Here is a 27,983-nt window from a genome sequence, read left to right on the forward strand (position 1 = left end):
GCTGAAATATTTTTGCATATCTCACAGCTCACTCAGGGATAGTGATCGGGTGGTTACCACCTTGTTTGAGTTCTGCTTCTTCCTCCTTCTCGTGATGGCCCTGCTTCAGAGTCGTCTGCCTCGTCCACTCCTTCCCCTTCTTTGTAGGAGTTTCTTCGCTTACTAAATGAGCTGACTTTTGCCTCCAAGGTTTCTTCTTGTGTATAAGGGAGACTGATACCGGCACTGGTTAGTTCTCTGCTTCAGCCGCAGTGCCTGTCGTTTTGTCGTCAGATCCAGAGACCTTCTTTTCCCCTTGAGGGTACTGAACGGTGTTGAACAGGGCTCGGTAAGCATCAGCCAGGCCCCAGCACATTGCAGTGATTTATGTGTCTCTGGAATTGCCAGGGTGACAGCATACTTCTTCCAGATATTTTACTAGTATTTCGGGATTCTGCACTTGTTTGGGATGGAGTTTCAAAACTTTGGAGGTGCCCACTGTCCTAGGTACTTGCCCATACTATCCCACGCACCCTGCCACTCGTAACTATCCAGCCTTGGGGCAGATCTCTGGGTGGTATTCTTAAATAGTTGTTTAGCCTTGAACAAGACCTGAAACACATTCAGGAGACATAGCAGTAGGAACATGCTGCTTTGAACATCCCAAGGATATTCAAAATTCTCAAGACCTATTGTAACTAGCCTGGAGGAGAAGGGGAAGGAGTGGCGGAAAGTGTCCCCTTTTGTATTGCCCATAAACTGGCTCTCCAAGGGGAAAAGGTAAAGAGTGTAATTACTAATAGTTTCTGAGAGATGATTCCCAAAGTATGGAAATGACAGCAATGCTGAGTACAAATACCAGATTAGTCTCACAACCGGTAATTTTATCATATCATAAGCTAGTGTTACCCAGTACAGCAAAACGGTAACCTTAATCCAGCCCCCAGAGGTGATAAACAGCACAACAGGGAACATAGAGAGCAAGTAAGGTGTTACATAACACAACTCTGAGAACAAGCACAACAACTCTGAGAGCAAATAAGTCAACGTTGCAACCAGTGACTATTAACCTATTAATGAACGCTTGTAACAAATTTTGTTTTAACATGCTCTGATCAGATCTGTCAGCTCAACCCTTCAAGCCCCACGTTGGGTGTCAAAAAGACTTGTGGTTTAACCCAGCAGGCAGCTAAACACCATACAGCTGTTCACTCCCCCCCCCCCCCCCCCTCCCCAATTCTCTTCCCCATCCCACTGGGGGGGGGGGGGGAGCGAGGTAGGGGGAAGCCAAGAAGCCAAAATGTGTGGGTGGAGATAAAGACAATTTAATAGGACAGAAAAGGAAGGGAAAATAATAATAATAATGATAAAAGAATATACAAAACAAGTGATGCACAATGCAGTTGCTCACTACCTGCTGATCAATGCCCAGCCAGTTCCTGAGCAGTGGCCCTGCTCCCCCAGCCAACTTCCCCCAGTTTTTTTGTTCAGCATGACGTCATATGGTATGGAATAGCCCTTTGGCCACTTGGGGTCAGCTGTCCTGGCTGTGTCCCCTCCCAGCTTCTTGTGCACCTCCAGCCTCCTCGCTGGCAAGGCAGTATGAGAAGCTGAAAAGTCCTTGACTTAGTGTAAGCACTGCTCAGCAACAACTAAACCATCAGTGTGTTATCACCATTATTCTCATCCTAAATCCAAACCACAGCACTGTACCAGCTATTAGGAAGAAAATTAACTCTATCCCAGCTGAAAGCAGGACACCTGGGTGCCATGTCCCTGAGTAATATGATACCCCCCTCCCTCTCCAAGTCTTCAGGAAAGATGCTTCTATAATTGTGCTGTTTACTAGATAAATGTTGAGAAATATCTTTTTAAAACCCAGGAAGTAAGTCTCTGATGTGGTGACTTAGCATTATTTTGAAAGTGGACATTTCTATTAGAAACAGTGAAACCACTCCACTCTGATGTAGGAACACTAATAAGGGTTTTCTGGTTGCTCTTTAAAACCCTTAATTACTATTCAGCACCTTGCAGATGAAGACTAAACCACACTGTAAGGCTTCTTTTACAGGTTCGTAATCACATGCTAGCCCACACAAAAGTGGCAGTGCAATATGACCCATTGTTTTATTTTCTTATTTCTGCATGCACATTTCAAATGGAGCTTCTGTGGTTTTAAGACTAATTTTAGAAGACTTTTTCTCATCAAATTAGGCTTTGTGTTTAACTGTTCTCCGAAAGCAAATATAGCATGTCAGATACCAGCTAATGCTGTCTGTGTGTCTGTGTTAATACACATAGTAAGCATAAATGTAAAAAGCACACATTTGTATTTAATTCTGGTTCATTATTACTCAGCCTCCTGATGCCAAGACCCTAGAAATTCTGAACACTAAAACAATAGACTGAGTGGATTATTTTTCTTGTTGAATGCAACTGCTGAGCTGATTTAGGTTTATTTGCATATTAATATTTCAAATACCTTGATTAGCAGGGGTATGTGGCTTTTTATAATAGCTATGTATGCTAACCATTTTCCCTTTTAAAATTGGATTTGCAAATGATTTTTCTCTAAACCAGAAGTGTCAGTTGGTTTTTTGAGAATCAATTTTAGGATATGTGCGAGTAATGCTGTAGTTATGTCCAAGACTCAAATATCATAAAGCTTACTAAGTGGAATGTCTTAATGAAAAGAGAATGATGTTGTCAGAAGAGTAGTCATAAACGGTTGAGCTGTGAAAACTGAAGGGCAAGAGTCAATAGCAGCACATCTCAAATACATGATTGTAGCAAAGGAAAAGGATATTGTTCTGATGCCTGCTGGATTCTGTCCTTGGAGGTCTTCTGTGTGAGTCTGGACATGCTGAACAGCTCTGTCCTGAGGAGGCTGTACTTGGCCTGGGCTGCTAGAGGAGTAAGGAAAAACAAGGGTGCAGCCGCTTCTTGGTTCTGTCTCACCTGAATTCAGGAATTGCTGTTCAGAAGTGTTTGATAGATTATATGGCTGCTTTTAGGGTGAGGCTTGTTTGTAATATATTGCTTATTCAGATTGCTGTTTAGGGCTAATGACTTTCAGAATAAAGCACCTGATTATTTATTTATTTATTTATTTATTTATTTATTTATTTAGAAATCCCTGCAGCTTGTAACTTTCTTTCTTGATGGCCTGCTTTGATGCAATTTTGTATGGGTTCATTTTCTCTACAAGGAATGCTAGGAGATCCTCCCTGAGCCTATAGAGGCCTCTCTCCCATGGCCAGTGTCTTGAAAGAGAAAGGAGTGTTCTGCTCGAAGTTTTATGATGGTTTGCCACACTTATTAAGAAATGAAGATGTTCTTTCTGCATTTAATCTTCTCGACCTACTACTTCTGAGATTTCTCTTGAATTCCTGACTTTTTCTCTTTAGATAAAGAGGACCATGATGTTTCTTGCACTGTTTCACAGTGAGGACTTTGGTGATTATCATTGTGCTGGCCATGCAGAGTCTGGCACTGGAACAGATCACGATAAAGCAAGCTGTTTAGTTGTCTCTGAGAGTGGAGAAACTTGGAGCCAGTATAAGGTTACAGTCCAAAAAATTCCTTTCCTAATTTGATACACTAACATCTCTGGCCCCAAACAAAAAACCCTTGCGCTGTTACTAGTGGAAGACAGCTGTGTTTCTTCTTGTGCTCCTTCCTGTAGGGTGAAAAAGGGCAGTAATAATCAAGGCAAGGATTTTCAGAGAAGTCATGATGGCATACTAGGTTTCTGATTTGTGGGTGGGGGTTCCCCCCGCCTTGCTTTTTTTGATGCTTCCACAATCTTTAATCATACTAGCTTGGATGGTGTGGAAACATTAATGAAGTAAACTACCTTTTGCAAAGGCAAGGATCTCAACTTCTAGGGAAGGCTACAAGGCAAACTCATTCAGCTTAATTTGTAGAAAGGTAAGAAATATTTTACAAGTGCATTTGGATTTTTCTGAGATATAAACATTGAGCCTCCTAAATCTATCTGCATCAGTCTTTAATACAACTAACGAATGAGTTACAGATTTTCCAGGAATGGAACATACTTGCTAATATATTCTGAAAGTTGACTGTGGATATAAGGGCTGTGGCATCTGACATTGGTATGAGATTTCTGTTGTAGTTTCAAACATTAATTGGTTCTATAGCAGCCTAGTCATTCAATAACCATAGAGAGTATGTTCTCCTTACAAGCAATGTTTTTCCTCCTTTGCTCTTGAAATCTTGTGTAGTCCTATCTCAGGGAAAACCCATGGTGTTGTCTTGTGAGGCGGAGTGTTACTACAGTCATCTCAGCTTTGTTGTTAGCACCTCTGAATTCCCCTGCTGCAAGATAGGGTCTGCAGACAAAATGTATGATGTCTCCTTTATGTCTAATGTAATGGTTGAGCACAGTGGACCTTGTTTAGAAGTGACTGATTCTTCTGTAAAACAAACTGTGCAAACAGTCTACAACTCAGGGTAATATGCCTGACTTGCAAGGTTTATTGTTGCTATTTCACAGTATAGGTGCATTGTAGGAAGGCAAGGAAAAGGCCTCACCTTGATGCAAGGTGCCATTTAGCTGGTGGGGTTGACTGCAGCCTCTTAAATGTTAAAACAAAATTCTTGTATACTGACTTCCCTTGTTGGAGAAATTCTGTGATACTTCTCTACAGGATTTTCTTGTAAATGAAAAGTTTTGGAACACACTGAATTAGTTCTTCGAGTCCTGGCTCTGGGCTGTGATTCGTGGTTTTTCTTCCCAAGGAACTGGTTTAGGCTTTTCTCAAATTTCTGTGATATGACCAGATTTGTAAAGGTGATCAGATGCTTGCATGCTGGCTGTGTGAATGTCTTTCTAGAGCCTTGTCTCTAATTCCTGGTTGTTATTGTTGTATGTTTGATCATCACCAGAAAAAGTGAAGAATTTCTTCACACTTCTTCATTGCGATACTGACATCTCTGGGATGCTTGCCCTTGCTGAGGAGATATGGGCTTTCTCTGAACCTGCTCAGGCTGCATGTGATGACTGTTTATGCCTACTGATGCTGGTTGGAGGATGTACTCTCTGCTTCTGCCATCCTTCCCATTACAGCAGAACTCCTATAAAGTCTTTTCCATGGCTTTTTGGTCCATCGTGGAGTCTTCCCCATGCCTTGGATCCTAAAGATTTGGATAGTCTATTTTAATCCATGGCAGCCTGCTCTATTTTATACATATGAGGGTAGAATACAATGAGGACAAGCTTACTCTGGCAGTTAACCAGAGGGATCACTGGGATATAGGCTGTTGTAACTTGGCTGCGATTTACTTTATTGTAAGTATAGCATTACTGTAAAGTCCAGCCCTGAATTTTTGACAGAAGTGGGCTTGAACTCTTAATCTGAACAAATACATGATTAACTAATTTTCTTACCAGAAACCTTATCCAAGGCAAAGTGAAAATGTGTGGATTTGAACTCCTGATTATATTATCCAGCTGAGAGGATACAAGCAGAAAACGTTTGAGGATGATTTTTTTTCCACCTAGTGGGAGTCTTGATGTGATAGGGTTTGCTACCAGGTGATAAACAAGGACCCTCCTGGAGGCTGCTCAAACTGGACTTATGTAGCTTCTCTTGTTTTTTCCTTCACATTTCCCACATAGCAGTACCTGTAATTCTTTGCAACTCTGAGCTCGGTGTATTTTGATGCTACTCTTTTTTTCCAGAATTGATTTCAGTCACTCTTTACATTAAAACCGTACTCTCTCTGCTGTTGAAAGCCATTTGCTAATGAGAAAGGATAGCACCAGTTTGAAAAACATTAGAAGAGAGTCCTTCTAACCAGGCAATATGAGGCCATGAAACCTACTGTCTGTAGATGTCGCTTGTTTTTTCTTCAAATGGTTAAGATTTCAGTTGTGGCTGTCACTACAGGTTATGTATTAAGTTGTAATACGTGAGGAGGTCTGAGGTGCTTGGATGTGGTTATTTGAGATATTGCTGTGTCAAGAAATAGTTTTGTTTATAATAACAAGTAAACAAAAAATAATATGGTTGCAAACAGCTTGTTCCAAGTGATATTAGCAGTAGGTAAGTCAGTCTCTTCTGTGAATGCTGAAGCTTTGGAGCTGGGTTATAGCTTTTTTTTTTTGGTGTGTGTAGTGTTGTTCAAGTAATACTACAGAAACAGCTCTGTACTCCCACTTTACAAGTAGATTAAACCAATCTTGATCTAACTAATATCTTCCTCAAATTTTTATCGGTTGCAAGAGTCTAGAAAAGCCTACTTATGTACAGTATCTCAGTGCTATGACTAAGTGCTTCTCCAGCATAATACTTGGCTTGCTGGACACAGAAATGCTTGTCACCATAGATATGCTCATGATGCCTTTTAAAGGCTTGTAACTGAAAGCATCGCTAGACAGCAGTGAATTCTGGGAACTTCAGGTAGTACCTGTAGTGTGAAAATAAGTGGTGCAGCTGTGATTCTGCTCATGTAGTCTATTTGTGGTTACCCAGCAGATGCAGATTTGTAACATTAAATTAGCTTTTCATAGGTTTTGTTGATCAAAATTAGGGAGTATTTCTCAGCAGTTCAACATAATTTCCTGATGTACTGCAAAGAGCTGTGAAATTTCACTGTGTGTGCATCTGTTGCCTGGCTAACTGCTGCTAACCAGCTTTAGGACTTCGAATGAAGTTATGGAGGGAGAACTTTTCTTGATTTAAGTTAAACATGGAAGTCTTTGTACTTGCACTGTCCTTTCTGTATGGTGCATTTCTTTCACTTTCTTGTGTTTAGCAGATGCTAGGTAAATAACTGCTTATGTTTCTAATTGGTCTGTCAAGTTGTAGTAGTTGTAAAAGCATGTTTATAAAAATGCTAAAGTCAGCTCTAGGGATAGGAAATAAAAAGATGTGGAAGGAATCCAGTGTCCAAAACCACTCCAAACTCAGCGGTATGTATCAATGGTTGTTTTCCCCTTCCTTTTATGTTTCTAAAAGTGTGGAACTTCATAATAAATTAGACCAATACCATGTGCAAGATCTGCTGGACTGGATCAGAATGAAATTATCTAGCCCAGTATCTTGCTGTGGTTAGTAACTAGCAGCAGATGCTCTAGGGAAGACTGTAAGATCAGAGTGAACATAGCGATATGTTTTCTAGGATGCTTTCTGATAGGAGTCCCTAAGTCTATGGACTTCTCTGGCCCAGCCACTTCCTTGGCAGTATATTTTCTGCTTAATAGTGTTTGATCTACTCACTTTACACTGCATCTTCCACCTTGGTCAGCTTGTCTGATTATTTTTAAACAGTTTAAATTGTCATCTGCAACCTTTGATAGCAAGGAGTTTCACGGTTTAACCAGGCACAGTGTTATATTTTTTATATATATATATGTGTGTGTGTATATAAAATGTAACATATATAAAGATGAATTTATACATATTCTCTGTTTGTCACTTCCATTCTACTTGTGTACCCACAGTATCCTTTTTCCAGCAGGTCGGTTTTGTTCCTTATGATACATTTGGTAATTCTTGTTATTCGTTCTGTACTTGCTAGTCTTTTCTGTATGTGGGGAGAGGAAAGCAGAATTGTTCTGAGTACAGGACACAGGTGCACTGTAGGCTTCTACAGTGACATTGTTTGGTACTTTTTTCATAATAATTCCTTGTATTTAGTTTGGCTTCTGACTCTGATTACTGAGCTGATGTTACAGGAGATACTTATGACAGCTCAGAGGGCTTGTTCCTTAAAATTACTGGGTAGATTGGTGCATTATTGTGTTCAGTTAGAAGTAATTTTTCCTTGGTTGCATCATTTGGCATTTAGCAACAATGTATTTCATACTATTTTATCACTCTTCAATCTCATGAGATCCTTCAGATTTCTGTGCTGGTCTCAAATGGCAAGTCCTTTGGTGTAGTAACTTTTGTCCACTTCCTCCTTGCTTTCTTTTTCAGATTGCTAATAAATAGAAGGACTTGTATCTGTGATATCAGAGAATCACATGGACCTCCCATGGTTGACTTGCCTTGTTCCTTCTTTTGTTTTCAAGTTTTCAAAATCAGTTCTTAATCCATGAGAGGACAGACACTTCTGATGGCAGCTTAGTTTCTTTAGAGAGCTCAGCAGAACCTATTGAAAGCCTTTCTGAAATTTGAGGAGAAAACAAAATTGTTCTGGTCCACATGATCTCTGACTTCCCTCAAAAAATTATTTATGGGGGGTGACTTGTCTCTCCATGAACAGTTGGATATTTTTTCCTCTTTTTGTTTTGACTGCCTGCTAACTCTAGCTCTAACTAGCATGGTCATCAGACTTGATTACAGACTAAATCTTCAAAGCTGCAGGCTTTGTGGTGTTTGCTCACACCTGGAGAATCTGATGTGTTTCTGTTCATGAATGGATGCTTCTTTGGATGGTTAATACCTGGCTGGAAGCTGAAATAATGTGCAGTACTGAAAGTACTAGTGTACCTCTGATTCTGTAAACCCAATGGGAGGAGAGGTGAAGAAATTCAATCTGCTCACTTTTTCTGAAATGTCTTAACACATTCTAAGCAAACATTCTCTTCTCAAGGCAGAAGTATTCCAAGCAAAACATTTCCTTTCAGTAAAAGACAAGTATGGAAAGTCCGTTCTAAAACATTTTTGCTATCAATTCCTGTTCTTAACAGGTAGCTGCAATAGCAGACTTTTAAAAAGCATCTGTGTAAACTCATTAGCAAAAGTTTTCACATACAGGCTCAGCAGGTAAGAACTGTGCTCCTCCTCAGCAGCCTGATCAACATGTATGACTGACCAGACTCTATGAAAGTAAACCTGCAAGTAACTTCTAAACTAAACTTAGAGAGACAAACACAGTCAAACTCTTAAGCAAAATGGCTTTAAAAATAAATATGGACTAGAATTTATAGCTCTCTTGCATAAAATGTTTGTGAAGAGATTTTTCCTTTACCCCACTGAAATTTGATTCAAAATTGTCTGATCAAGCATTAATTACATTTGATTTTATAAATTTGCACTCCTCATTTGTAGCAAGTAGAGCTTGTATTGAAAAAAGTTATCAGATAAAGAATGAATGTGCAGGTATTGAGGGGAAAACTCCTTTGCCAATTTTTCAGGACATGTATATTAACACATTGGGGCTTTTACAATTATATTCTAATAAATGGAGGTAAGAAATCCCAGTTCTAGACTACTGCTTAATAAATTCAAGATTTTTGTAATATTTAATGACTAGGAATGGCAATTCATGTGTCAGCGTTCTGTGATTGGTGGTTGGTTGTCATTATCTTTCCCAAACTGTATGTTTTCCTTAAATTCAAAATGCAACTTCATTAACTTTGGCTTGATGCTCCTAAAGAGAAAATTCTGGCTTTGTTCTTCCTGTGCTGAGTCAGGAACACTTTGAACCAGGGGATTAGTTTGACACCCCCCCCCCCCCCCCCCCTTTTTTTTTCCCCTTGCCCCCTTTCAAGAAATGACTGGACAAAGTCTAATGGCTTATTTTCACATCAGACCTGAATTTGGAAATTCACATTGTCATGTATTACAAGTCTACATTGCTCTGTACAAGTGAGCTCCAGACCACAGCATATTCAAAAAACGTGATGTACATGAAGAGAAATTACTGCTGAGTTCCCTGATTAAAAAAAAAAGAAAAAAATCTATTCATCTTGGTTTGATCATGTGTAACCAGAGTCATTAAAAGGCAAAGTACTTAATTCAGATTTGGAAATATTTTAAATGGTATAGCGTACCAAAGCTGATGGAGTAAACAACAAACTCTGTCAGAAGCTGTTATTGCTCCAGCAGTTTTCCTTGCACTCTCTCCTATACAGAGCAATGGCAGCAGCTGTGCTATTGCTCCTACACTGTATCTCTGGGTCCAGAAATAAAGTGATTTAATAGTTTTAAAATTTAACTTTTACTGTCTCTGTTCCATTCCTGACCTTTTCATGAATAGCTTGTGTGGTGATTAGAAGTTGGGTTTTGATTATATCACCACTTATTACTCTCTTGCTGTCTTCCTCAGTTAAAGCCAAGAGGTCTACTTGGTAGCCACCTGCTGAGGTTCCTGTTCATAGGGCTAACCTCAATGTGGAAACTTCTGCCTTGAGAAGAGAGAGGTAAAGTGTGGTTCCTGCTAGCTTTCCAGGAGAGCAGTTTCAGCTCTGGAGGAGAGATATCTCTGGAGTTCTCTCCATCACCTTCTGACTCTTTATAAAGATTGTAGATTTTCTTATATACACATTGGGCTGCTTTTCCCCCCCTTTTTTTTTTTTTTCTTTTGACGTCTATAGAAACTTTCAGGAGTGAGGCATGCTTCCAGCTGATAATGAATCTGTACTGTTCAGACTATTCCAGTTATCACAGTTCTTATTTAAATAAGTCCTGTGAAGGCTTTGTTGCTTCATGGCATCCAGTACGACACTCAATTGTCAGGAATAAAGTTACAGCCTGGAGAATCAGAAGATGATTTGAGATCTTTGTAAAACATCCACGTAATTCCAGAGTGAAATGAAGATCAAGAATTACTGTGGTTTATTTTTTTTTCTTAAGGTTAGACTTAAAAGTCCAAGCTACTGCTAGCACTGAGGGGAGCCATTAACATAGGTGCTTCACAGTTTCTGACTGGGTAAGTGACAAAGTAGTTGTTTGTATAAGAATAAGCAGGCATGTTCAATCTAGTGCCATATGTGGCTGTTGATTTGTTAACTAATGTGTCATACAGCATACTTCATGCCAGTCCTCTAATCTCTGGCATCAGCTGCCAGTGAGTTTCAAGATAGAGTTGTGGGTACTGAGGACCGCATGGACTTTTGACAAAGAGTTTTTATTCTTCTGAGCTCAATGCTTTGCATTATTACTTGATTAGCAGAAGCACTCAAGCTGGAATCACTGCTCATTCAGAACCTATAGATGAGCTGTATAAGGCTTTCTCTGTGCAGATTTCTCAGTCTTAGACTTGTTTTAGTGCTTCTCTCTGCTCCAACCCAACTAAAAAGTCTTTATTCTTTCATGGATTATGGAAAAACATGGGAGACCTAATACTGTTGTTGCTAAGAAAATAATAATTAGGCTGATATTATGTTCATGTTTGCTGTTTAAAATGACTTGAAAAGCGCATAATAGGTCTCTTGCTCTGTAATACTTAAAGGTCAAGTTATCCTTTTGTTCTCTTTTGAAAGTGTTGAACAACTGCAGGAGCTGAAGTCTAGAATAAATACACCTTAATTGAGAAGGTGGGGAGAAAACAAATCAACATTAAGTAGTTTATCATCCATTTTCTGAAGGTTGTTCTAAACAAATTTTAAACACCTACGTAAAGAGCTTTGAGAATTATTTAAAATGTGTTCTCAGATTTTCTGGTGTCTTAGTTTATGCTTTCCTAATTTCAAGGATGCTAGTGAAGGGAACTGAGGGGTTGTTGCTAACACTGGCTGGATCTCCCATTTCCTAGATTTGAAGTGTATTCCGCTGTGTTATTAAGCTTCAGAGTGAATAATTCGTAGTTTTATTCATGTCTTGGTAACATAGGAAAAGGGTTACCTAGTACATTCACTTATACTGTTTCTGTTCAAGAAAAACATCTCAAGCAGTCTGGAATTAAGAACAATGTTCAAGGGGGCTCTCAGCTAGAGGCAAGGCAGGTGGGGTGCTCGATCCCCCCTGCTTATGCATAAACAGAAAATTTACTACTTGCCATGTGTGTTGTGTGAGGGTTTTTTAATAGTACTAATATGTGGCTGATAGACTTTTTCCGGTTTGTTATCACTTAATATTGCTGTGACAACTCAGTAATTCATAAGGGAGAGTTAAGGAATTTGGAAGGTTCCCGAGATACTTAGCAGGTAGAGACAAGAAGCCACAACCTGTGATCACCTGGTCTTCCATTTTATATCTGTTTTTTTACAAGTCATTTTGGGAATTCTTATGGGCTAAAGGAATATGTGTGTGTCTATAATGCACAGTGCTACAAATGAGAACGCGTATCTCTTTGGTGGGATCAGCTTTTATCCCCCTTTTCTGTGCTTCTTCCCCCCCCCCCCCCCCCCCAGCAGCTTTTTTAGTATTATTCCCAAGATGATTTCAGAAGTGTGTGTGTTAACTACTGGATGCTCTTCCCCTAAGAGCAAAAGATAGTGCTGCATTTTTAACAGTTAAAGATCTTTTGAATTTTTGTGTTAAAAAAAAAAAAACCAAACAAAAAAAAAACCAAACCCAAAACCAAAAAAAAACCAAAGAGAAAAATTTCATGTGTAGTGCACCTTAGCTCCAATGGCATTTTCCTTAGTTATGCTTTCTGTGGAAGATACGGTTTCTGTAACTGCTTCTTCAGGGGCAAATAACAGATAATCCTTTTGCTATAGAGGAGGGCATTTATCTAATAGATAATAAAAAAAATCTCTGGAGATCTGTTTGCAGGAGGTTTAACTGAATATTCTTTTTCATTTATTTGGATAACATAAATATCCAGGAATTAATAAGCAAACTGGTTACAAGATTTTTGCACTGGATAGTACAACTGTTGTCTTTACTGAGTGCAGCTGGACAGGCAGGCTAGGACTTCTAAAGATGCTGCAGTGGTCTTGTTTGTGCTGCACCATGAAAATGCAAATGAGAGGTTTTTTAATGTAAAAGCTGAGCTGTCCTTTAATGCAAGTTAAAAAAAAATTGCGTATGCTTCTTTCTGAGCATACTGCATTGATGGTGCTCTGTGCTAGATTGTACTTCAGTGATTGTACGACTTCTGTTCTTCAGGCATCTTTTTAGATCAGACCAGTTGTAATATTAAGTGTATGTGGACTAATGAAGCTGGAGCAGCAGGTCAAAAATAAGTCCTTCTGGTAAATTACGCAGATAATGGCTGCTGGCAGGATGTCGCAAACTGGGTTATATTCAAATACAGTCTTGCAATCTCAAGGGGGGTGATTTTTTTTTCTGTGTGTGTGTGAGAATTTCTGGGTCGTCTCTCTTTAAAGTCTGTGGACCTCTTCAGAGCCAAGCTTTTCTTTATAATTGGATCTGGGAATACTGGCCATTGTTATTAAGTATGCAATCTAATACAAGCTAGCACAAGAAGTTTTCGTTAGAATGGCATGTTCTTACCTCTCTTCTTCAGTGAAGAAAGAAACAGACTGATAAAAACTCCAGTAGCCGGAAGCTGGGAACAAACGTTGTTTTTTTCATCTTTTGCATGAAGGCATCCTAGGAAAATGTGAATAGGCTGAGTGGCACTGGGGAGACTGATGAAAAGTGGGAGATGGTGAGAGGGCTGCTGAGGAGACAGGCAGGCAGCTGAGCTGTGTCACGGGAGAGGAAGGAGAACAGCCTGAAGTCCTGCACAAAGGGAAAGGGTACCACTGGTGTGGTGACTTGGGCAGTTGTTGGTTTTGGGTTGTGTGGGTTTTTTTAAGTTTTAAATTCATCTGTAGATCGTGTCTCTTAAAATAAGTTTCTTTGCTCAACTCCCCCATCAAAATCAAGTTTGACAGGTGTTATAATGCAAGTCTTCTACTTAGTGATCTTTGTCACTTAAATTAGCATTTTCTGTAGTAGTCAACATATTCAGCATATGATCAATACACATTGATCGATACTAGTAGTGAGGTTCAGCATTAATTATACTAGTAGAGTTCACTAGCTAAAGAACTGAAATCTGTTTACCTGCTGTACCTGCTTTTCTTAAAGGCACAGTCAGGCCATGTCACCTGAATTTACTAGTTCAATGATGTGTTCACTTTCACTGGAGGAACCAATTCTCTTAAGGTGAAAAAGCTTTTTTCTTTTTTTACCCTCAGGAAAGGAAAATGAGGATATGCTATACTTGTTCTGAAATCTTGAAGGATTTGGAGATATAACCTACCGTTAACATTGCTACTTTTAGATAACTTAATTGGTTTCAAGTTTTGCGAACATACCGTCTTAAATTACAAGCACATCTAAGATTTTGTATGACTTTTGTACACTTTGCTAGTTTAAAAATTCCATGTAGATTTTTTTAAAAGAAGTTATTAAATGCTCCAGTGATACTGGATTAAGAAACAAACCCTCAAAAATCAGAGGAACGTATTACATACTGAAACAGGAACAGCTTAAGTGTGGGTAATGCAAACTTTCTGCTGAGTTAGTTAAAAAAAAAAAACAACCACAAACCATTGTTTAGTTGTAGATCAACATATATAGTAGTTATCAATAGAAAAAATATACTTTGTAGTTGGAAAGTTAAAATCAGTTTAAGTTGATGGGAGGGTTAACTTGTAGTTTGTCTTAAAATCAGTGATTTTAAGTCATAGTGAGTAAAAGGCAGCAGAAGAATAAGAACTTCATGGAGAAGTGAGATGCTTCAGTTGCACAGTGCCATGGTTCAGGGGGTTGCAACATGGGGTAAGTTGATGCTTAAAGCTGTTCCAGCCAGTGTCTCCAAATTTACTCAGGATAGCACCAATTAAACATCTGTGTCTGTGGTTTTTAATCTGCAGAGGTAAAAGCACTAGAAAAACTGGATGTTGGAAACTTCTGTGAAACAGGTGGAAGTGCAGGTCAGTGAGGTTGAGGTGCCATTGCTCACCTTGCCTCTGTGCCTTGCTGTAGGGAGTTTGAGTGGCTGAACAGTGCTAGCCTGTTATGTTATCATTAAAAAAACTTCAGTCTGCTGGGGTACTCTGCACTGGTGCTGAATACGCTGTATTATGTTAGTAACTACCTTTACAATTAAATATTGTCGTATCACAAATTACTGCATGTATATGCATTAACAAAGCTTTTAATCTCTTAAGTCACCTGTCTTTTATAAAACAGTTTGTTTTTCCAAAGTGCTGTTCCAACTGTCTGATAGGGCTTCTGTGACAGAATGTAAGTGAAGAATGAAATCAATATGCTAGTCTTCAAACACAGAGAAAACTGGTATGGACATGGAAAGAATAGGAGTTTTCCAATGCTAGTAGTGCTTTACAGATTTCAAGGAGGACAAGTGTGTGTTTGAGTATATATCGCCTTACTAAGGACTAACCAGAACACAGCATTATGGAAAATTTGAACTGTGATACGCTGATACGTAGGTACCCCCGCTGCAGAATGAGTGTTTTGTGCTAGGGTGCTGCGTGAACAGAATAAAGACTCTATTCCCCAAATAGCCTGTTTAATAGCTGCCTGTGGTTGCTGCATGATTGGCAAGCTGATCTATCTAGATCCTCTTTCTGACAGTGACTAGTAGCAGATGCTCTGAAGAAAAAGTACAAGAAATAGAGTAGCACCCTTTTTCCCAGTAATGATAGCTTTAGGGAATTCAGGATAATTCAGATGGAACATATTTCATGTTTAACAGGAGCAGATAGATCTATCTTTTGACCAATTTTTTTTTTTTTGCATGATATGTTATGGTGTCTGCAATGTTCTTTGACAACAATTTGTGATATACAATTTGTACACAAATCTGCATAGATGTGGCTATTTTGTTTTACCTGTTGCTTGAGCATCTCCTGCTTGTGTCCTGAGGAATTGGGAATAATCATGCTGGAATATGTATACCAATATTAGATGGTCACTGTCTGTGACATAGGCTTTTAAAATATTTAATAATCATATAGCCCACTACTAATTCATTATCCAAATGCTTTTGGCATATCATATCTATATATAGTGGTGCTATCAGTACAAAAATGAAATGGGGACATGCAGAAAGAAAATAAGGAATAGTAGCATTCAAGTTCTAACATGAATGAATGTGAGAAATTAATTTGGACAATTACAGAGCAATATTATGCTTTTAATTTCATTGAATGAGTTGACCTACATGCTAGGGTGGTGGTGTCGTCTTGGATAATTGTGTCCAAAGCCTTATGTGCTTGTGGATGAATTTGTCAGAATCTTATTTGGCCTATTTTCTTTCTGAATAAAATTTAACACATTGATTCTGTTCATGATTTGTAAGAAAGTTATTTGAGTAAATATCTCTTACTTGGCATTCATGTGTCACTGACAGTATGTAGCCATTTATGCATAAAAGCTCTGAGTCCTATAACAATAAGCCTACAGTGACCAATTCTTGGCTCAGTTTAAATGAGAGAAAAGCATCTTTTTGTGGTACATAACTTCTTTATATTTTGTCACATAACTGTCTTGAAATAGTTTGTGTTCACACCAGGTATATAAAGAATTATTAGTTCCCCTTTCATTTAGCAGGTGGCATCTGACTCTTCTATTTTTGTTATTAAGGTGCCTTGAGGGCATTAGGTTGAAACTTAGCTAGTGAATTCTTTGGCTGATTTTTGCACTGTTGCTGAATATGCTGCTTGAGCGGTTGCTACCCCTAGGTGCTTGTTTCTGCATCTTCACCCTGCAGGTGCAAGCTTCTGCATGGTTGCGTGATGAACTGGATAGAGGACTGATTTAGGTAAAATATGACCCAGCCAAAATAGTTATGTTTTGGTCTTGTTGGTTCAGGTGACAGTACAACTGCTTATGCTGGCAGAATTCAAAGTCCGAAACCACCAGAGTGAACTCCTAAGCACCTGCAGGGAGGTTTAAAGCAGAGGAGTCTCTCTAGAGACTTCAGTTTTGACATCTTTGAGCTAAATAACTCGGGGATAATCCTAGTCAATGTAATGCTGTTTTCAAAAATAGTGAGATGGCTACCTGATTCCTGGTCATATGTTCTAAACATCCGGGATTTTGTCTACCTCTTACTTTTCTTAAGTGTTGTTTGTACTGTGATGAAAATGTAGCTGCAGACCACAGACAGAAGAATAAAATTATTCCAGAGAGAAGACATGAGAGAAAATGGACTGTGCAGTTACTGGGCCTGAATTTGCAATTAGTAGTACAGTTTGCTTTAAATGTTCAGCACAGTCAGGAAAAAGAAGTAGGAAGTAAACTTTCCCTCTGTCTCAAATGAAAATTAACTTGGATGGATTCAAGAGTCTGCTTGCTTGCCACTGAGGTGTCTTTGTTCTCAGTCAGTAACAGCGCCATAAAACTTAGAAAAGCATAGCCTGTTTTCAGCATTCCTGCCGCCTCCTATATCAGTGTTGCTAACCAGGTGATTGTAAAATATTACTGCATTTTGATGTGAGCAAAGGGCTGGTAAGAGAAAGGGTTCACTCTCCTTGTGTAGTGCTCCAAAAAATAACAGGCAAGTAGAGGGCAGCATGTCAAAGAGGTGGCCTGGGGAAGTTCCCCAGATTTCTTCTGAATTGTGTGGATGACTTAAGACACAAGACGAGATGTTTTAATGACTAGACAATCCATCCATGATTTAGGATGTGTATATGTGAACTTTTGCCCATATGGGTTCTCTCTGGGGCCCAAACGACTAACTTGCTGGATCTCCCTCAGCTCTGCGTGCTTAAGAATGTAAAAATAGGCTTTTCTCTGCAGCCTGCCTATGAAAAATTTTGATGTAAACCTTTCAGTGGTCACTGCAATGCAATGAAGTGACCTTTCTTATGTTCAGAGACTGAAGGAGATCAAGTTTGCTTTCCTTTCAGCAGAGTCACTAGTGAGAGGGGGTAGTCCAAGTGTGGGCCTCGGGCTTGCTGTGCCCCAATGCCAGCCTGGAGGAGAGTGCTGTGCTGACAGAACTGCTGCTGCTCTCCTGATTCAAGGAAGGGATAACCCATTATAGCTGCTGCTTGTAGTCTGCTTGCCTTTCTGCCTCTGGCTTGTATGTGGGATCACCACAGAGGTGAGGTGTTGTGGTTTAACCTCAGTCGGCAACGAAGCACCACACAGCTCCCTGCTCCTGCTCTCCCTCCCCCCCCAGTGGGATGGGGGAGAGACTCTGAAGGGCACAAGTAAGAAAACTCATGGGTTGAGATAAGAACAGTTTAATGATTGAAATAAAATAAAATAATAAATTATAATGAAAAGGAAAACAACAAAGAGAGAAACAAAACCCAGGAAAAACAAGTGATGCAACTGCTTACCACCTGCTGACCGATGGCCGGCCCATCCCTGAGCAGTGATCACTGCCTCCCGGCCAAATCCCCCCATTTTATATACTGAGCATGACGTCATATGGTATGGAATATCCCTTTGGCCAGTTGGGGTCAGCTGTCCTGGCTGTGCTCCCTCCCAGCTTCTTGTGCGCTTCCTCGCTGGCAGAGTATGGGAAGCTGAAAAGTCCTTGACTTGGTATAAGCACTGCTTAGCAACAACTAAAACATCAGTGTGTTATCACCATTATTCTCATGCTAAATCCAAAACATAGCACTGTACCAGCTACTAGGAAGAAAATTAACTCTATCCCAGCTGAAACCAGGACATGAAGTGTTGAAAGAAAACTGATGCTTCAGCAGGGTCTCAGGGTCTGCCTTCCCTGTGGTGTTATACAGGCAGCATCTGCGGTGCATTTTTGAGACTTCTCGGGGCTGATGAGTTTCAAAAGATACAAGACCACGAAAAAAAGTATGAGTTTCTGTTTGTGTAAGTTTAATGAACCCTTACTAAAGGTTTGGTGCATAGACTCCGACCTGTTTCACTTCAAGTGTCAGGTATGTTTGAACTTTAAGTGAAACATTAGCTAACACATGTCTGGATATTTTCCCTCAAGAGGCCCTGAGTCTCCAACTATTTTCTGGGATGCGAGTCCTTTATTCAGGTTTTTCATGACTAGATTTTGTCAACTTTTGGCTGTGACGCTTTTAGTGTCTTAGAGCAAGTAGCAAGGCTGGATTCAGCCCATCATGTGAGGGGGAGAACGTGTCTGTATGCCCTGCAGCTAGCTGCCCTTAAGGGACACGTTTACTAAAATGAACTACTAGCAGGTGGAGATGTTCTGGTGTCTAACATGGGGAGATGAGGGGAAGTGTGTATCAAGTCTCAAATAGGTGCACTTGAGGAAAAAGGATTGATAACAAGCTAGTTGGTTTTGCCCTGCCCCCCTTTTTTTATGACACCTTTAAAAATTAAATAGGGAAGATAAACTGCTGGAAGTGAAACTTGCTCACCTCAAGTGAAAAAGGGAAAGGCAACGTCTGCATCCTGAACGGACTGAAATCACTAGCTATATTAGGAGTAAAATTGTGTTTAGGTGAGTACCCTCAAATAGTAGGATTTCTTTTTCCTGACTGCAAGATAGGGCAGATTTCATCAAGAGAAACAATTGTACAGTGAAGCTGATTAGACACAGCTGTCAAATCCACTAAGTAAGCACTTTTAATAAAAAAATTACCTTTTTCTTTTCATTTTGCATATGTATTTGGAAAAGAAAGGAATTTATTAGTTGGTATGGTGGAAGGGATAAGATACACAATTATATATTTCTACATTATGGTTATTACCTATTACAAATTCACTAAATCTAAGAGATGCTGCTGGACATTGTCCACCTCCACTCCATCCCTGTGTGTATGAATGTTTTGGCAGAGTCTCCTGTAAACAGGATGTGGAGCTGTCAGAGCCCTGTTTGACTGCAGTTGTTGGCGTTTTGGAAGTGTATGGACAAATTCTAGCTGCTTGTATCGTGTGTACACATGCACAACCTTCCTCCTTTTCTTCTCCTGATATGCTATTAATTTAATCTCTATGAACTTGATCCCAGAGGCTAAATACTCTGGATTAAACACAGTATGTAATACTACCTTTTGGTTTTTGCCATTGCTGTGTTACTTTTCCTGTGACGTTAATCTTGAATTGTTTGGAATAGCCTTAGAGCTGACTAGTTACTCTGTTTCTTGCTAGTGCTATATGAACAATGCATTAACGATGCCTTACTATGCATGTTATTCCAGTTTTGAAAAAACAAGCATTGTTCTGATGCAGAGTTGAGACAGACCCTGGTTTATAAACCCTCCTGAAATGGAGACACACTTCAGTGGAGAATCTTTAAATGGGATGCTTGAATGGTCTTTTCCTAAGTAAATAAATATTGCCTCTTACTTAGTTTCAAGAAACATGGCACACAGCTGCTCTTTACTCCTTGTTATAAAATAACGGGCCATTTGCTGACTGAAGCAAGCTATTGGCATTATTGCTAGCAGCTGCTGAACTCTTAGCGTTAACTTAAACAGCTCATAAATGTTAATCGTGTTGCAGTTTTGTTAGAGCTTGTCTGCACATCCCAGAGGCACTAGCTAATATGTCATACTTTTTTTCACATGAACTGATGACATTTCTAGCAGAGATTCCAAATAGTAACTTCATAATTCAGTAATTTTATTGTGCTGGCTGAAGTTTCTTCAAAACTGCACTTTTAACTACAGCTTCACTAGTAGTGGTATGGCATAGCTTTATTTAGATGTGTTTCAGTAGGCTCAAAGCTGCTGAGCATGCGGTGGAATGAGTACACAGTCAAAGGGAATATGCTGTCTGCTTACTGACCTGTTGTTTGGAGATCTGTGACAAAGTCAAATCCAAATCTAAACTGAACAAAATCTGTTCAGCTTACCCTGTGCTTTGGTTTAAAGTCACTTTGATATTGTAATGGTCTTGCTGCTATACAAGTGTGAAAAGTTTGCAGGAAATGTAAGGGTTGCTGTAGAAATGTGTGCTAAGTTACCTGCATAATAAGCAATTAAATAATGTGCTGTGGCCTTTTAACAGTCCCTCCCACTCTTCAGCCAGTGGGAATGTGTTCTTAAAAACAAGACAAAGCTCCCAAACAAACTAATCCTTTCCTTCCTTCAGGTCAGATTCTGCTAGTGTTCTCTGTAGAAAACATTGGTAAGGTCCCAGAACCTGTTTTTGAGCCTGTCAAAATGATTGTAAATATAGCACTAATGAAAGCATAGATAATGAAGTAAAAGCTGCTGTATTATTGTAGGAGTTTAACTCTTTTGATTTTAATCATTGTGAAGGTCAGAAGGAGGACAGTGTTGTTGCTAGTGCATGCCATATAGAGAAATTATGCTTACTGCATCTAAAATCCATTCTCTCATCCTTACTTTTATGTGAGCATCCAGTGGAACTTTTTCTCTCTAGGGCAGTGGTATTATATTTTTACTAGAACTGCACTTCCTGAAGATATGTGCAGGACAGGGACAAGTATTGCAGACTGATGCTAAACGGATCCTATCCTGTAAGCTGGGAGGTCCCAACTGGAGCTGGAACCTTGTGGGCTTTACAAGATAGACCTCATGCAAGGAAGTATCGTTTAGAGTATGGAAGACCATAAACAGGACTGTTTTTTTTGTGGTTGTTAAAGTATCAAACCAAAGATGCGTAAGGCTAATGCTACTACATACAGAAATCTGTGAGCAAGGGTTTGATCTGAAAACATTCAGTCATCTTATTTCCAAGGACAAGAATAAATTTCACACTCTTCTTCAAGTAGGTGGATGTGAGAATTTGTTTCTGGACTTGCTTCTAAAAGCCTGGAGAAAGATTGGATAGTACATGATCTAGTAGTTTTTGGTTAGAAATGAAACCAAAAACTCTCTGGGAAAGTAGGGGGGACTCCAGATTGTGTGTGTGTGTGGTTAAATTATAATTGCATGACTGATGTTTTGGGAAAGGCATAACTGTAAAAAGAATTTTGGATTTTTAAAAAACTTTTGAGATCACTTATTTGTAAAGAAGTGATGTAGTTCGCTAGAGATAGTATGACCATCCGGCTATCAGTTGTGGTCACATCTTTTTCAGTGCTTTTCAGTGGGTTTCTAGTTGTTGGGTTTTGTTGTTGTTTTTTGTTGGTGGTGGTGGGTTTTTTTTCCTCCTTCAAAAGGTCCACCTAAAAATTCTACTGTTGCCCTTTAATTCTGTCCCATCTACATGCATGTCTCATGCAGCAGATTGAGACAGCTTGCTGAGATTAGATACTACTTCAAATATCTAGAGTGGTACTTCAATGAAAAAAGAAAGAAGAAAAACTCTAAACTGATTGAATATCTCAGTGACGACTGTACGTGCCATGTTTTGAGTCTGAAAGTAACTTGTGCTGCATTCTTAAATTGACAGAAGAGAAGCATACTAAAATGACTGAGTTCAAGAAATGAGTGAAGAAAATAGTGACCTGAATTTTGGTTCTCTTCAAAATTCTGATCCAGAAATACCTTATTGTGGCTGCACTCTAAGTTAAAACTTAGGGGGTTTTTGACCATATGCGTATATTTGGGCTTTGGGGTGAATTGGATGCTGATGAAAAGCATAAATGACTTGATGGAAGTTGTCTGACACATGTAGAAAGCTGCAATACCTGACAAATCTTGGCTAATGCCATGGTCCTAAGGCTGATCTTTGGAGATCAATCTCTGGACCAAAACGTGAGATGGACAAAGAAATGAATGCTCCTGAATAAGAAGCTTTTCTTGGTTTTGTTCGATAATTCTGTAACCCTACTGAAAAGTCTGAATGGACAACCTAAATGTTGTTCCAAATCTCTTATTGTTCTAAGTCTCTGAGCAAAGGAATAAATTGATCTTAAACATGAGGTCCTCCATTCAAGAATTTGACTTTGGATTTGTAGAAGTTTTCAAGAAAGCAATAGTTAAAGGAGCTGGCAGAACTTAGAAGCAATGTATGGTGTACACTGTTAAGCATTTCTTTGCAGCTGTACGGTTTGAAACCCAGATAGGCTAGTGAACTGTCGAAGAAGTGCTTGCCTATCCAGGTAGGGAGGTACATCACCAGTGCCATACTGTGTGACTCATGAGTAGGAAAACACACTCAAGTTTATTAGGGAGTAACTTGTGTGTTAGTAGATAATTTGTGTGGGGAGAAGGAAAGTGGTGAAGAACTGAAATATTAAAAAGTGCAAAAGAAAGGTTGTCAAATGTCAAAAGTACTAATTACTCTCTCTCCCCCGACTTCTCTTGCAGACCTTCAAGTGCTGACCACCTCGGTCTATTAAGTTATTATAAACTTTTGCTGCTCTGCGAACATACAAAGATGTCTCGCAGCCCTGATGCTAAGGAAGACCCTGTGGAATGCCCCCTCTGCATGGAGCCTCTGGAAATTGATGACATCAACTTCTTCCCTTGCACCTGTGGCTACCAAATCTGTCGTTTCTGTTGGCATCGTATCCGCACTGATGAGAATGGACTTTGTCCTGCTTGCAGAAAGGTAAATATCCTGGAACAGCGGCTTGTCTTGCACATATCACAAGGCTCTTGCATTGTCTTGGTACCAAAGACATCCTTTTCCTTCGGGGAAACATTCATCTAGTCATGGCCTAGATCAAGGGTGAGGTGTTGGATCTTTCAGATTCTATCTGCATATGTGTCAAAGCTGTTGTGCAACGGCTAGTCTTGGCTTGTTAAGTTCAGAACTGGATTAATAGGGGAAGCTGTGGATCAGAACTAAGGCATGCTGATGCTGGGAGAACTGCCAAAAAGAAAAAAATCCTTTGAGTTGGGGTGCTCGTGCATTGACTAAGTCTTTTCAGGAAGGACAGTGAGGATTCCAGCATGAGGGGTTTGCTGAGGGCCAAGGTTCAGCTAAACTAGCAGAACTGTCTGAGGCAAGCTTATAAAGCACCTGCTTGTTTTGTTTGTGGCACTGGAGCTTTTAATCCATAGTTTTCTGGACACTAAACATGTAAAACTTCTGGAAAATATATCCAATGGTGTTAAACTTTAAAGCATTTCAAAATCTGGGCTAAGTCTGCTTGTCTAGTATTCTGATCTTGTTGCCAAATGTTTAAAGGTAGTACTTTGAGAGTCACACTTAATTGCTCCCTGTCTCTTAATTGATGTCTGCCTGATACTTTGGTTGGCCACAACTATAAACTTCAGCTTCACTAAGTTGCCTGCTTTTTCCTTTGAATTATTTTCCTTCTCCTTTTAGTGTTTTGCTTAACCTCATTATTTCCTTATCTTCAGTGTTTAATAAAATTATTTCTCAATATCTTATTCTCTTTAATGACTTCCTTGATTGTAACTTTCTTGCCTGGCCTTCCTCTTTTTGTAATCACAGCTCTTTGTCCCCTCTTTCTCCTGCTATTTAATCGTGATCCTATCCTCAGTTAATGCTTTTGTTGGCTTCCTGTCTCATTACAGCTCTCTTTTCAGACCCCAAGTAATCTTACTTGGTCTCACTATCTTTATTCACTGCCACAGCTTTCTATAAGCACTTCCAGTCATATTTTCTTGCTGCTCTTTTGGGCTTTGGCTACAGTAGAGCTGTCACTGCTAATCTGTTTGGATGCCTCTGCAAGCTTGAAGGCTGTCCCACAACAACATACGTTTGTTAATAAATGGTGCAAATTTGCCATGATATTTGAGCGGTATGTTCTACAAGGAGGATCCACCTGTCGTCAGCCAAATCAGTCTAGACATGTGATACCTGCTGTAGATGACACATGCTGTATAGTAATTTTCATAGTACAAGGAAATTTCTACTCTTCTGGTACAACATGACATTTCTGGAATTTCCTTGTCTGTGTAAGTTGCTTTATCTACCTGGATTTATTACACTACTTTTTACCAACAACTATTCGGTTCATCTTTGTCTGTTCATTATTGGAAATTTATGGAATATATCTGAAAAATCACAGAAGCGGCATGCTATTCACTGCCTCTGGGTATCTGAATTCTTTGAAATACGGATACTGCCACAGCTGAACTTTTTAATGTGGAATAATCTGGCGTATGATTGGATGTGCAAATATTTTGCTGAATTGGATACAGTTTGCTTGGAAAAACAGTTTCGGGAGAAAAGCTAGAATGAGTGCTACAATCAGAATGAAGCACACCAACCATTCCGGGAGAAGAAGGAAACCTCTTCTTTCACAATGGATGAGGATTATGTTCTTGATACTTTCTTCATCCATGGACTGCAAGATGTTCTTGAGTAGAGTAGCAGCTGTATCGCTGGATTGTAGGAAGTTTGCATGGAGGAGGCTGAGGAGTACACTCCTTTCATGACACAGACAATGACATTGTGGCGCAGAGACCCCATCAGGAATAAGTCACTCCAAGCTACGTGGTTGATGGCGGCATCAAATAGGTCTGAAGAAGCTACCTTTTGAAGTGTGCTGGACCGTCTGAACCAGGTATGTATTCTTGTGTGCAGTGGGCCTAAACAGTTCCTATCTGTGCGTAGTAAGGTTTCTGGGGAAAAGATCTAAGCAGTTTTCTAATTCATATCTACTATGGTGTGTATTGGTTGTGACCACTTAAAATGCTGAAGTGCAGAAAATGGCAAAGCAACAAAATTTTTGCAGGAAAGTTTATAGTAGGTACTATGGTTTCAACAGGCACATCATGTTTATAATGTGTATACCAGTACAGGATACTTACTGCAAAATGGACTGTGAATAAACATATATTAAAGCAAGGCTGAGTATGTTATGCACAATTACGTAATAGAAAGCTGCTGTTTGTGCCGATGGTATTGAATGCAATGCGAGTTCTCCAGTGGATTGATCGCTAGTCTGTGGAGAGGAACAATGAAGAAGTTCCCTTTCCAGGGATTTTGGTTGAAAGGTTTGGGGGAGATTTTGGAAAAGTCTATGATAAAATAGTTTGGCTATACACTAATGGCACCTATGCTATTAGTTTGATAGATTTTAACTGTGCATTGCATATATACCATTATTTTCCTAAGCTTCTCTAATTTACTTCTAACTGAAAAGATGTTAGCTTGCAGTTTTTTCTGCCAAGGAGAAAATACTTCTACATGCTTGAAGTGTTACATAGCTTAACATTTGCACGTGCAGAATATGTTCACATGGTTGCAGTCAATTGAGTTAATGTGTCTTAAGTTTCCTCCAGTTAGTAGCAGTAGTAGACAAACATTTGATTTGTTTTGATTTGTGAAAGTAAGGTGCTAGTATGAATTTAACTTGAATGCTGGTTGGAAACTAGTCTTAACACATTAAAAGCTTTCTAAACTTTATCTGAATCTTCTGAAATACTCGGATGTTGTTTCTGTTTTAATTCATTAACTACAAAAAGTACTTCCTTAAAGAATAGAAGTGACCTGCTTTGAGTTCCTGATGCCCTTCAGAATTGTAGGTGTAGTCGATTGTAAGATGCTAAGCAAGCCTTCCTGTTTTCTCCAGTCAATTGATTTCTTAACTGTGAGTGAAATAGCTGCTAACTAGTCAAATTAGAATGAAAACATGCTGTCCTCAAAAATTACTTCTGTAGCCAAAAGCTGATTTACAGGTCACCAGCCTGTCCGGTTCTAGTTGTAAAGCCAGTGATTTTTATTTTTGCAGTGATTTTTTTCTTTTTTCTTTTCTTTAAAATTCAGCGGCCTAGGTACTGTTTGTCATATGAATAATACATACCATTTCAGTCGCTTGTGTTGCTTTAATAGAGCAAAGCACTCTCAGACCTTAGTGTCAGTTGTTGCAATTTTAAATCCAACAATAAAAAAGCCTAGCTCCTTCACATTTCTTAATTGTTTTGCCCTTCCACCAAATAATATAACTTGATACACACCTGTTCCTGTGGTGTGGCTGTGCCTTGTTCTCCAGGTCTTTGACTTAGTGAGCTTTATTCCTCCTGGCACCTTGTCTTAGAGATGGAGAGAAATAATAAGCTGCTACATTTATGACCAAGAAACTAACATGTTTTAAGCATGTTTTTGTCCATGTTTCTCCTACTCCTGCTTCTGTGTAAAAGGAACACCTGGTCTTAAGGCACAGTCTCCAGATGTCAGTTGTTTCCTCTGGTGCTTTTAATCCCACAACTGAGTAGTTTGGTGCAACAATTGGTATTTAGAAATATATTGGAAACTGCTATTTTTTTTTATTCTTGATAAAAGTAGTATGGTGTATACTATGCATAAATCTTATTGACTTTCTCTGTATTTCTCATTTCAGAACCTATTCTGTAGCAAGGCAACAACTGGGAAATGTTGGTACATCCATTGTGTGGAAGGAATGTGACCCATCTGGGAATGACAGAAGCAAAGTGCTTGATAAATCCCAGCTCAGCTTTCAACAATTGGGAAAATGGGGGGAAAAAAGTCTGAAAGAAAACAAAACTTAAATGACAAGCCAAATTAGTCAGGAAGACTGAGAATTCATCAAGGTCCATCTCTGATTAAAGAAACGAGACTACAGAGGAGACATTTGAACTTTTGTGAAGTTCTTGTAGGACTACCAGCAACTTGCAGTTAGCGTAAACAAAATCTGGTCATTTTCCATGTTGGCACATCTTGTTCAGGTGCCTTCCATGGTTTTTGCTGAAGAGGATTTGTATAACTTAAGCGGACGGTGTCAGCTAAACTTAGTCAGTAAATCAGTGATGTTGACATTTCTTAATGTCTTGCATCTGAAAATACATAAATGCTGATAACACTTGATGTAGCTCCTCTGCTTGGATCTCAAATCCTCTACCAGCTAAGGAATCACTGATAGTAGGTTAAACAAGTATCTTATGCGTCTTGGGGGGGGTGTGTGGGGGGAAGTGGCCATGTCAGTAGCATTGCCACTTTAGCTGTGCAAGACCTGAGAGCTTCTGGTACCTGTGGTCCTACCCCTATTTTGTAGGGTTGGACAGAGAGTAAACAACAGATGAAATGGTACTGTGAGATACACCAGACGTCAATCCACCTTGCTTGGCTTTCAGAGCCATGTTCCACCAGCCTTCCCTGCATGCGTTCTGTCTGTAATTGAACTATCATCTGAGTTCATGAACTTCAACACTGTGGGAAGCAATCACTCTGAAGATGAAATCGCTTATTGTCCTATTTGTAGGCTGACTTTATGTCCTTATTTGAAAGGAACAGGATTTCTAATACTTACTGGTTTTTTAGAATTAGCTTCTGAAATGTTGATGCTGTGCTTACTTGCCTTCCTCCCTCCTTAAATGTGCAATATCTATTGTCTGTCGTCATGCTGCACATTATATATAGATAGGAAAATCATCTATTGCTTCTTAGGATTGGGTTTCTGACTTATTCTTGGGATTCAGGAGGTGTACACACACTCATTTACAGGTCCTGCAAGTCAGGATATCCAACTAGTCATATTCCTTAGAAGCATTAAACATGTCATAAGTGATAAACATACATATGAAACATTTTATATATAATACAGCTCTACAGTATCTAGCAAGAACTCTTGATGATTCTGTTGCTCAAACAAGTGCTATTTTCCATCATGGCAGATCAATGGCTTCT

The 27,983-nt window shown here is 39.4% G+C and overlaps 1 protein-coding gene across 9 annotated transcripts in view; it reads left to right on the forward strand.

Annotated features, from left to right (window-relative positions):
• CNOT4 (CCR4-NOT transcription complex subunit 4) overlaps positions 1–27,983 on the forward strand; it is a 91,002-nt gene that overhangs the window by 21,952 nt on the left and 41,067 nt on the right. For all 9 annotated transcript variants that reach the window (XM_075498212.1, XM_075498150.1, XM_075498141.1 and 6 more), the window contains one exon: positions 22,727–22,970. In XM_075498212.1, coding sequence (XP_075354327.1) covers positions 22,797–22,970 — 174 coding nt within the window. In that variant the 5' untranslated portion in view covers positions 22,727–22,796. The remainder of the gene's footprint in view (positions 1–22,726; positions 22,971–27,983) is intronic.

This window comes from Mycteria americana, chromosome 1, assembly GCF_035582795.1.
Source record: "Mycteria americana isolate JAX WOST 10 ecotype Jacksonville Zoo and Gardens chromosome 1, USCA_MyAme_1.0, whole genome shotgun sequence".
Lineage (NCBI taxonomy): Eukaryota > Metazoa > Chordata > Aves > Ciconiiformes > Ciconiidae > Mycteria > Mycteria americana.